This window comes from Varanus komodoensis, unplaced genomic scaffold, assembly GCF_004798865.1.
Source record: "Varanus komodoensis strain SLA01 unplaced genomic scaffold, ASM479886v1 scaffold15, whole genome shotgun sequence".
Classification (NCBI taxonomy): domain Eukaryota; kingdom Metazoa; phylum Chordata; class Lepidosauria; order Squamata; family Varanidae; genus Varanus; species Varanus komodoensis.
Window position 1 is genome coordinate 26,660,071 of NW_025335440.1, and position 11,818 is coordinate 26,671,888.

Consider the following 11,818-nt stretch of genomic DNA (forward strand, 5'->3'; position numbering starts at 1 on the left):
AGTTGGCAACCTTTAACACTCAAAGAGCTATTTGGACCCATTTCCCACGCAAAAGAAAACACCAGGAGCCGCAAAACCCTTTTGACATCTAAAATGAAGATAACACTGCATATATCGTTTTTTACCTTAATGCTATGTATATCTTCATTATGATTTAGCTGCAGCTCTTGTTCAGTCACTAAAAACTGTTATTTTTAATCTTACATTATAAACTAGTAGGACTCCTTTCATATATTTTGAATAGGAGAACAACTTCCTGAAGAGTCAAAGTCAGTGCTAAAGAGCTGCATGCATTAAACAGCAAACCCCATAAGTTCGTCAGGAGGTAAAAGCAAATGAATCTACCCACGTATCCTATCGTTAAATGTTTGGTTTTTTTCAGAAACTTCAGTTTATCCATGGTTGGCCTACGGCGGGTGGGGGTGGGAGGGGAGCTCAGAGATACAGGTGTGTTTAGTGACTGATTAGCAGATAAACAGTCAAGTGCTGTGAATTGTGACAGGTCCCAAGCGCAGCTTTTAACATTCAGATGAAGGAGATTACATTGGGACAAAGAGAATCTTTTCAGCAGCATTTTGAGTAACATGAGAGCCTGCTGGAAGCTTGTTTAGCAGAGGAATGTAGCTACGCTCCTGAATAGAGCTTCGAGCAGATCAGCGGCTGTGCAGGTGCATGTTTTGAGTAACAGAGCCACAGCAGAGGGGTTCAAGAGCCACGTGCAGCTCAGGAGCCGCAGGTTGCTGACCCTTGGTCTAGAGCATCTCATTAGATGCACAAATTAAGCCTTTTCTGGAAGCATCCTCTGTCACCCTAGCATTCAGGAAACTATCCTGCACTCCTGGTAGAGTTGGCAGCATGTGAATTCTGTTTAAAGTTAGTTGTGCTATAGGCATAAGAGAGAGAAAATTCACCTTAGCATCTGAACTACTATCTAACTTTAATGTGTTCCTTGTTTTCAATCCTGCTCGAAGGCAATTTTCCTACATCCAAAAGAGATGCCACAGTGAACCTGAGGGGCCAGGTTTGGCTGCCTTAACGTCTGAGGAAAGAACCACATGGGCAAAGGTGGGCTAACTTACTTTTTTCCTAGGGAGTACGTGCATCGTGATAGATTCACATTTAATCAGCATTTCACTTGTCTTTTAGGAACGTGACTATCTTATCAACCTGGATCCAAAGAACCTGTCTCTGTTGGAAAAAATACAGAGCAGCATATTTACAGTCTGCCTTGATGAAGCAAGTCCTTATGCTGTACCTGAAGATTATACAGAGGTACTTGTGTAATGCCAGACTATAAGACATTCTTAATTGTTTTGTGTTAAAAAAAACAATTACCTTTGGCTGACCATGTGCATTCTTGGTACTTCAGAGTGAAGGTTCAGGAAGGTATTTTCATTCTAAGCATCAGTTTGTATCATAGAATAATAGAGGTATGACAGGTCACATGAGCAGGTAATCCCAACTTCATATACTCACAGTGCATCTTGTAGTGTGCCACAGAGAGAAAGGGGGTGAAGAAGTTAGTAAAGTGCACAGCACCAAAATGTCTGCAGAACAAGTAGCCCCAGAATAGATGACAGATAAGAAGAGAGGGTAATGGTGCTCAGCAGGGCATTATTCAATAAAAATGTAAGGAAAATCATTCCCAGTATGTTGTATTAGTAAAAAAAACAACTGTAGGTATGCAGCTTAATTCAAAAAAGTTGGGAAGTAAATATAGCTATCATGTTTACGCAAGAGTAAATCTCACTTTGTTTGCTGAGGCTCCCTCACGGTTAAGTGTGCACATGACTGCCATTTATACTGTGTCCATCTTTTAAAACTTTGCTCTTCTTAGTGGCTGTTTGTTAATGTATAGTTGCTGTGGTCTCTGCTAGCTAGAGGCATAGATCACTCTGAGGGATAAAAGTCCTACAACCCCCAATATTATCCAGCCTTTTCTGTATAGACAAGCATAGGACTATGCCCTAATTGAAGAACCCAACTGTAGGAGTGCTGTGGTCAGATATTTGCATTTTATGAACACTGTTTGTTTATTAAATTTGTAAAAATTGGGAAAATTTGTATAAAACAGGAAAAGATGTGTCTCCAAAACTTGGATATTCATCTTCCTTTACAGTATTTAACATGTACATATATAACCGGTAAAAATCTTTTAATTGTCTTTAACTCCTTGTTTTAAATAATTGACTCGATTGTATTAAATGTTCTAATTGTTGGCATTTGTTCTTACCTTCTTATTGTTTTAATTGGATTTTATCTTTTAATTCTTGTTTTATTGTTGTTACTACTTTTTGGAAGCCACCCAGAGAGCCTTGCCAGCTATGGGTGTGGCATATAAATGTAATAATGTGACACAACATTGGCGCTTTGCAGCACAATCCTCTGTTTGTCTACTCAGAAATAACCCCATTGATTTCAGTAGGATTTACTTCTAGGTTAGTGCATTTTGAACTGCAGCCTTAATCTTTATCTAGAAGGTCTGATGAAGAGTCTCTTAGGGTAGTTTGCAATTTAAAACAAGAACTTACAGACTTAGGGACATGATACAAACCTTGAAAGGGAATGGGGATGGAATAAGAAAATGAACAAATTGGGGCTCAGTCTTACACACATTTAGAGAGAGGAAAAGGCCTAAAACTTCCTGGCTTCAATCTATACGTTCTTTCATACTGTCACTTAATGAGGTTTCATAATGACTAGGTAGAACAGTGACTGCAAGAAGCAGTTTTGGATGTGTGTGGAGTAAAATGGCAGTTTGAGACCTTGCCGTTGTCTCACTTCACCCTCAGATGCAGCTTGCTAAAACAAGAACTATATGATTTCCATTGGATTTGTCTGTTGATTTTTCTCAAGTTCTTTCTGAGTTTGTCATGTTACTTCTCGACTTAGGTCACCAGGTTAGCGCTAATAGGAGATCCAACACTACGCTGGGGAGACAAATCCTATAACCTCATTGCATTCTCAAATGGAACATTTGGCTCACACTGTGATGTAAGTGCATTTTTATCTACAACAGCAGCACTTTTTTGTATTCCTTAAAGTCTTTCTGTACAGATTTTTATGGTTGGTGGGAGGAGGTCTTGTGTCCTTTCGTACAGCAGGTTCATTGTCAGCATTCATCTTTGGCAAATATCTGAAAGATGGTTAAAATTTTTAAAAATACCAAGTAGAGAGACCATGGATGGGTCCAGATGCAGGGAATTCCAGTTTTCCCAGCCCAGATGCATCATCTTCCCCATGGCAGCTGCTCACTCCATTTGCTGCACACAGAGTCCGAGGCCATGCTAAATGTGGTGGGCTATGGTGCAGAGGGCTGAAGGGGAGGTGGGGAAATCCCCCGAAAACTTGGTGGAGGTATCCTTCATGAGCAGAATTTGCTCACAGAAGGACCCTCTGCCTAAATTTGGAGGATGCACCTTATTCATGCATCATACCATATTCTATTCCACAAGATCCCCTTTGTTTACTATTTTCAAGGGTCTGGAGGAGCTGCCTTGTCAAAGAGAGCATTGGGAGGTTTGCTGCCACCTGTCTGGTTGCACATGTCTAGATCTGGATCCAACCTAATGTGCAAATCTATAAAGCATTTTCTAATTTCATAGGGTGATACAGTCTGACAACTCCAACCCACTAGCTAGCTAAGAAAGAAGCTCAATATATTTAGGGAACTGGCAGTGTTAAACCTAACGTATTTTTATAGAAGGTGACTAAAGGATTGAAATCAACAAGATTGGCCCAAGCTTTTATCACTCTATACAGTAAATTTTATATAACATCTCTTCCAGCATACTCCATTTGATGGCATAACTGTTGTAGCCCTCGGTTCTTTCCTTGATTCCCACATCATTGAATCAGAGGGAACATGGAAGGTATGTGATGGTATATTCATGCTTTTCTAGATGACGTAGGTCCTCCTCTCTGGAAATCACAGGATTCTCTCTTCTTATTTTGAAACAAAACATAGGGATCAGACAAAGTGCGAGAAATCCCTTGGCCACAGGAACTTGTGTTCAGATTGGATCAAAAACTGTTAAAAGCCATTGCTCAAGCTAACCAACAGTATAAGAAGCAGGTACGCTTGCTTTTCTGAAGTCTTGGGTTCTTGTTTATTGTGGAGTCCTTGTTTCTGATGAGCAAAAGGGGAATGGGGGAGGAGCAGGAGGGATTCCCATTCATGAGCAGCCAAGTTCAAATTTGGCTGTGCACCCAGCTGCACTACAGCTCAGACTGCACCCTAAGAAACACTGAATTGCTCCAGGTGATTGGGAGATGGGGGTGGAACTATGAAGTGGGCCTGATCTGAAAGGAAACTGCCTGTTTGGCCTGCTCCTCAGACACAAATTCCATGTGGGAGGGTGGGGGCTGCATACCAGGTCACAGAAATGGCCCACAGTATTGGTTTGCGCTCTGATGCACCTCAGATTATTGCTACTGCTATCATGATCCCAGTGCACTTTCAGATGCCTGACATCTGTATCCTTGTACTCTGCCATGCCAAATTCTGTTGAGGTTTAATGAAAAGGGTTGCAGGCATCTTTAATCCGCATCAGCTCATGTGTAGTCCTTTATCCTGCTCCACTCCACACTGTAGGCACAGTCACTGATGCTTATAGCAGCCATACTGTACATACATACATAATACATACATACCTGAAATTAGGTTCACTTGAATTTAGTGTGTCTTATGTCCGAGACCCCCTGTTAGGATTCCATTGTAAAAATGTTTTTAGTTAATTCATCTAACTGTTCAATTACAGCAGGAGCACAGATGTTGTAGGACCTTAGCTTCCATCAGTCTCAAATGGCAAGGCAGTGGTCAAGGATGATGGGAGTTATAATCCAAAAATATCTACAGGGCCACACGTTCTCCACCCCTGAATTCAAGGCTACAGCTCTGCTATAAATGGAGGTTAGGAAAAGCGTCCTTGAGAAAACTATCAGTAGCCACAAAAAGCAGACTCCTGACAGGCTCCTCAGCTTGCCCTCTACTGAAAGAACAGAAGAATTAGTCAATAGCAAGAAGGAGAGTGTCCAGGAGCTTTTGTTTGTTATCCCTGAAGGTGCGTGTTTAGAGTGTAATAAAACCAAACAAGCCACTGTCTTCCCTTCTGTTGCAAAAGAAGAGATTCCTTTACATTAACAAAATAAATTGCAGGCTCTTTAAACATACCCACAGAGAAACCCCATACCTGCCTTAATCTAGCAGAAAGGCTAGACTCTTCATACAGTCGAGTTATCTGAATTTTCCTCCACTAAATCTGGTTGTGTGCAAGCAAGAAATGAGAATAGTTGACTGGATACTTGGAGACTGGAAAGGGAAGTTCCTCACCTCTGCCCTACTTCCCCTGTGATAATACAGAGTTTCTGTTTTTTAGACATCTGACATACAGTTGGTGAGTTACGCCTTTACATCCTTTGGCAAAGCACTAATCAAGAAACAGCAGCTTCATCCTGATACGTTTGTTCAACTGGCTCTCCAGCTGGCTTATTATAGACTTCATGGACAGTAAGAAAAATTTTATTCCCTCTCAAAAAACAGCAGTATCTAATAATGTTTATTAATAGCAGATCAATCCTGTGACTGCTAGGCAACATCAGGCAACCAGAAGAGACCAAAGTGAACTCAGAGAAAGGACTTGGTTGTGTCAACTATAGCATGCAAGTTGGGGCAGATTCAAGTGACACTGTCTAGAAAGTACTGAGCAAATTGTTAACAGAAGGCAGAGGTTTTGAACTACAGCTCCCCAAATTCCTGACCATTCACTGTGGTGACTTGGGCTGCTGCACTCTGAGGTCCAAAGCATCAGGAGGGCGCCAGGTTGAGGGAGGCTGGCTTACAGGATCATATCCTGTATCCTCGTGTTTCTATAGCTGGTCCCTCTATGTATGGGTTTGGCAACTCTTAAGCAAAAGTCAGGCATCTCATCTCTCCTGCTGATGAAATATTGACTGTTCAGCTCAGTAGGATATTCCCATCTACCAAATTCCATCCTTGTGTAAAGGCTCACTACACTTTCAGTAACTTTCTTGTTGCTTACCCTACTTCTACCCATCATTGGTATACTCTGTCCATCAGCCAATAGTGGATACAGATTAATACTTATTGAGCAATAATTTACATAAGAAAATAATGTTAAACATGGGGAAAGCAGTTTTGTCAAGTTTTGAGAGATTTATATCAGCCTGTGTAATAAAACTCTCCTGACAAGATGTTTCATGAGACCAACTTCATGGGTGTTTATATATGTTTGGATTCAAATATCTGCTTGGTCATGAAGTTTATTAGGTGGCTTCCCTCAGAGTTGTTTTATGTATCAAGTGGTGTAGGGGAAACTGTGGAAGCCACCCTGAGCTACTTGGATGAAGCATGAGATACCATATTCATTTATTTAGGAATTGCTATGTTAACACTTTGAAATGATCCCCTGAATTCAGCCACATGTCTGCATTTTAAGATGAAGGATGAGTCCTTATCCTACATTAGCAAAAACAAAATGGCAAGATCTTTCACTTTTCTACATTATTATCTCTGTGTGTGTGTCTCTCCTTTTTTTGATCATGGACTGTTTATCCTGTGACTAGATACACATTTCATATAGTGGGACCTTTGCTTCCCCTTCAGGTAGACATATGTCTTACCATATGTAATTGTTCTAATATTCTTTTCTAGCCCAGGTTGCTGTTATGAAACTGCTACAACCAGACGTTTTTACCATGGCCGGACAGAAACGATGAGACCATGCACTGTGGAAGCGGTTGAATGGTGTAGATCCATGCTAGATCCAACCTTTACTGTAAGCTCTATTTAATGATGATGAAGATGATGTACTGTAACTAAAAATACATCAGAATTCCCAGATTGTGCTTCCTTTGTGTTGACATTATGAAGAGCAGCTTTGAATCAGAGCTGTTTTCAAAACCTGTTGGTATTAAGAGTCATAATTTGATGGGGATAAGTCATGTTCCCTTGTTTTTTCTTTCTTCCATGCCATCTCCCCCTTTTTGCATGACAGAGACTATAGATAAAACAGTTTTGTTGTGCAGCATGCACAACCTGCAGCAACACCTTTTTGAGGCAGGAAATGAAATCCCTTCCTTGTGCTGTATATAACATCCTCTTTTAACCACACAAATGATACTGTAATTTTAATTTTTGTAAGTCAATGAGAGACCTCTGCCCTTTGATTTGTGATCGGGAAGCAGAAATTAGAAACCTCTCACAAAATTAGAGAATGATTTACTTCTCTCTCTCCCTCTTTCCCTCTCCCCTCCCCACTTTCCTGTCTTCTGGACTGTTGTGTCTTACTTGCATTTGTTCAGTGTATCTTGTTGGGCATTGATTAGCTGGGATCACATTGCAGGAATCCCACAGGCTCGGGCCCTTTTCTCATTTGTAGAACAGACACCCTGAGATGATGTAATACACCTGTGAACTGTCCATCCCTTTACATAGTTGGCCCTGTGTGTGTTTTAGTTTAGTATCTTCAGGCTCCATGATGTCATTGTTCTCGTGATCAAGGGTCATTATCTGCTTTAAACCTGAGAAATGTACAGTTGCTACCCAATGACTGTAAGCAATCCAAATCTCCTTTCTTAAAACATTATTGGGTTCACTCTTCCTTGCTTGGAGAGGATTTTTTTTTCTTTTCTAGGACTGGATGAATGAGATTGCATTCATTGCTGTTGCCATGTAAACTGCAGTTCAGCATTCTAGTCCTGCAGTGCCTGTGCAAAGGCCACAGCTAGGACATGAATTCAACAGCACTCTTCCTATCAAGGTTGCCAGCAATGTAAAAAGCATAATGCCTCCAGTACTAAAGATAGTGTATAGCCATTTGGACTAGTATTTATTGAGTGAGTTGATTTCTATACTGCCAATAGCTGAAGGGCTCTGGGCAGTTTACAGCACATAAAATACAATATAAAATAGAGATAACAATAAAAACTCCAGAAAAACATCACTATATAAAAGGTAATACCGAATTGAAAACATAACAAGCTGCAATAGCATAAATGATACAGTTGACCTGTTTAGCAAATAACAAAGGCCCAATATAATAGTAACTAATTAAATCCCCTGGTACTGAGACGATATTAAAGTTAGCACCAAGCAGTCCTCAGTGGGGAGCTTGTTTCATAAGTGGAGGGGCCACAACTGAAAAGGTCCTTCTCCTTGTTGCCACCAACCAAGCCTCCCTTGGAGGATGCAGTTGGAAGCAGGTCCCAGCTTGTAATATGCAGGCAGGTTGAGCTGGGAGAGGCATTCTGTCAAGTACTGTGGTCCCAAGACATGTAGAGCTTTATAGGTTAACATCAGCAGCTTGAATTTGACTTGGAACTAGGTAGGCAGCCAGTGACCATAGGATAGACTAGACTCTCTCTCCCAAAGCCAGAGACATTTGCACAACATGCAATCTTCCACTGCAGGCTCTTGTTCATAGCAATTGTGAAAAGAACTTAGTCACAGAAACCACCCTGGACAGGTTGAGGGAAGGGGACAACAGGTGTTCCATTGGCCAGGGAGAAGAGGAGAAGGTGGGATCTTTTGAATCCTATGGTCTCCCCAAGTTCTGGCCCCTGCAGCACAGCTCTTCTAGATAGGATTGTAGGCCTGTCTGGAGGGGGAAATGTGCAAAGGAAGATGGCGAGAAGATTTCCTCTGTCACTTTTCTCATCTTGCTGGCAGGGCAGAAGATACTTGGAAGCCTCTGAGAAAGGGTGTTTCTGTCTAGTGGGCAGCGATCTAATAGGGCTGCACTTCCAAAGCTGTCCATGTTGGCTGCCCAGACTACATCATATGGTAGCATATTCAGTTGTCCTTTTGCATGCTGTGTGCAGAAGCACTTCTGTTTGGCTGTCTGGGATTTTCTACCATTTAGCCACACTGGCTGAACTTCTAGTGTTCAAGGTAACTTCTAGTGTTCAAGGTAACACTAAAACCCATGTGCTTAATCCTTTTCTTTTGAAACCAGTGGTAACTAAAATGCTTGATGTTGATCATATCATAACCTAGATAAGTCATGAAAGGAGAGCTGTTTTACTCATGAAAGTCAAAAGGAGAGTCGCTTAAGGCAGCTGTGCAATGTAGTCTCATATTAATATTGCAGGTCAGAGGTGGGCTGAGATTGGTTTGCATTCTCAGTTAGAAATCCCCTGTATCTCTCAGGCTGCAGCATAGATCACTCTTCCTTAAAATTATTCCCTCAGATGTCCTTCCAGACCAAAGCACTTGATTGCATTCAGAGTCCTCATTTTCCATTGCTTAGCACACAAACTAATTGGACATCTACATGTTCATTAACTAAAAAAAAAAAGTGCATTAAGGCCCAACTCAGAGTAGAGACTCCTGATTTTGATGCTACCTTTCTGTTTCTTCGTCTCCCTTTACCCCAAGTTCAGGTAACATACAAACACTAAAGAAACACTGCAGTGTTTTGTTGGAAGCCCTTACCAGTCATATTCTAATGTCCAGCCTGAAAGGAAGTAGTTAGGGGTGAGGCCATAGAGTTGGTCTCTCAGCTGGGTGGACAGAGTGGGCCCTGCTGCTTGCCTCTCCCTCTGCTGCAGGCAAGTAGAATAGCAGAAGACAGAAGTCAATGGAGGGAGAGGACAAATGGCAGATGATCCCTTGGCTCAGCCAAAGGAGTTTGGCTGAGCCAAAGGCCGTCTCTTTGTTGCATAAATGGATAGCAAAAGAAATAGGCACAATATACAAACTGGATTTTGCACTATTACCTTGAAATGGGAATCCGTGGGGCTTTTTTTTTTAAACACATACAACCTAGATAGGACTTCTGTAACTTGACTAAATGGATGTACTGATAGCAAAATAATAAATGTTTTGTTGTTTGTGAAGGGACTTTTCTCTCATCTCTGCAAACCAGGACTTGCCTGTGAACAGGTGGTGATATAGTCCTGGTAACTGATACATTTTTAACCAAGCAATTGTTCTAGATTTTTATATTAACTGTAACGTTTTCATTTTGTCCTGATATTGCATGCCATAAACACTGACATGGAGTAATTTCAAGTGACTTTTAGGAAATAACAAGGATATACCTTTTTTCCCTTCATGCTTTTGCCTGGTGCTCCTTGCTGGGTAATGGATTTCTAGATCTATGACTTGGTGCCATAGTCAGATGGAAATATTTTGCTTTTTTTTCTTTATGCAGGTCAGTCAACAAAAACAACTTATGTTGAAGGCATTTGCAAAGCACAATAAACTGATGAAAGAGTGTATGAATGGAAGAGGTAATTTCTTGTTGCTGGATGCCAAGGGAGTTGTTTCTTTTGAAACAGGCTAGAGCTGGTGTTTTTGCCTTGAACCTCTTCTTAGGACATACTACTAATTTGAGCTGTAGACCCGGCACATTCTGAAATCCAGTCTTCCCTGTCTCAGAAAGCAACAAAGCCTTATCCCATGAGAGCTTCACTGTTGGCATCTTGTCCCTTTCAGCACGTTATTGCACTTGTAACCAGGAATGGGGAATCTCTTTGGAGCCCCAGGGCCAAATTCTCTTTCAAAGAAGCTCTCAGGAGGTGGTACCAAAGGCAGATCAAGCAGGCCTCAAAATACAAAAAAAGACCAGCATATTGTAGCTTTTAAGTTCTTACTGCTAGTAACTAAACTTTACAAGAGGCAATTTGTCCTTTCAATCGTTGCAACCATTTAGAATGAGAAAAACGATGTCCAAAAGATCGGCCAAGAGCAGGTGGGGGGGGGGGCACCTGAAGACTCCTCCCAATGGCTTTGGCTGCACTCCTAGCCAACAAGCTGAATAGTCTGCTTAAGTGGCACAACCATAGGCTGCTCACTGCATGGAGGTCTCTTGCATGTGTACCTCAGAAAATCTGCAGTTTGCTGTTTAGCCCAACCAAGAATAAGAAAATGATTTGCTCATAAAATGTGTCATGCATTTTTCTTGACAGGATTTGACCGTCACCTTTTAGGCCTCATGCTTCTGTCCAAAGAACACAGTCTGCCCATGCCAGAGCTCTTCCTGGATCCTGCTTTCACGAGAAGGTTTTTAAAAGCTTTTAAACATTTGAATCTGTTCAGATGGTGGAAACAAGGGTCACTTTGGCAATCCGGCCACAGTTTTTTATAGGAATCAACGGAATGAAAGTGGACAGGCAGCAGTTCACTGTAAGAGCCTGCAATGTTGCCTTGCTGTTGGAGGCAACATTCATGGGTCCAGCAGTCCTATGACAGGCTGAAGAAGCATGTGCTCTATCAAAATGCGAATTCTCATGCCAGTGCCTCTTCAAGCCATTCCAGTGGGCAAGGAGTGAATGCAGGACATTCTGGATGTAGATAATATCCTTCCCTCTAATTCTGAGACCACTGGGGGATTCTCAAGGGAAATGCCCACTCCTTGACAATCTGTCTTGAGATGAGGAGGAGGAGGAGGAATAAAACACATCATCTTTCTCCAGGATCATCATCTACTCTTAAAAGCAAGTGTATTAAGACTCAGGACTGAGAATATCTGTTTTGAAATGTTATGTTTTCATTTTTTTCAATTCCCAGTGGTGGAGGCGGAAACTTTGTGCTTTCAACTAGCCTGGTTGGCTACACCAGAGTGGGAGGAGCCGTTGTTCCAATGGTACACCACGGTTATGGCTTCTTCTATAGAATTAGAGAGGACAGGTAAGGTTACTCTGCAGGAAAACTTGGACCTGCTGTCAGAGTTTCATCTGTGCAAGTCAGAGATGGGGCCTGGTAGTATTTTGACCTGGAAACTAGAAATCATTGCTGCCTACCCTTGCAGCCAGCCTTTTTCTTGTTTCAGTGCAAACTACTCAAAGAGTGGGA

At 41.6% G+C, this 11,818-nt stretch overlaps 1 protein-coding gene across 9 annotated transcripts in view; it reads left to right on the forward strand.

The window, feature by feature from the left end:
• CROT (carnitine O-octanoyltransferase) overlaps positions 1-11,818 on the forward strand; it is a 31,752-nt gene that overhangs the window by 12,780 nt on the left and 7,154 nt on the right. For 5 of the 9 annotated variants that reach the window (XM_044424633.1, XM_044424638.1, XM_044424637.1 and 2 more), the window contains 10 exons: positions 972-1,065; positions 1,147-1,272; positions 2,893-2,994; positions 3,789-3,872; positions 3,968-4,075; positions 5,379-5,509; positions 6,674-6,797; positions 10,176-10,254; positions 10,933-11,026; positions 11,534-11,653. In XM_044424633.1, coding sequence (XP_044280568.1) covers positions 972-1,065; positions 1,147-1,272; positions 2,893-2,994; positions 3,789-3,872; positions 3,968-4,075; positions 5,379-5,509; positions 6,674-6,797; positions 10,176-10,254; positions 10,933-11,026; positions 11,534-11,653 — 1,062 coding nt within the window. Of the gene's footprint in view, positions 1-971; positions 1,066-1,146; positions 1,273-2,892; positions 2,995-3,788; positions 3,873-3,967; positions 4,076-5,378; positions 5,510-6,673; positions 6,999-10,175; positions 10,255-10,932; positions 11,027-11,533; positions 11,813-11,818 lie in introns of those variants that run through there. The other 4 variants (XM_044424634.1, XM_044424641.1, XM_044424640.1 and 1 more) reach the window with 4 other exon arrangements.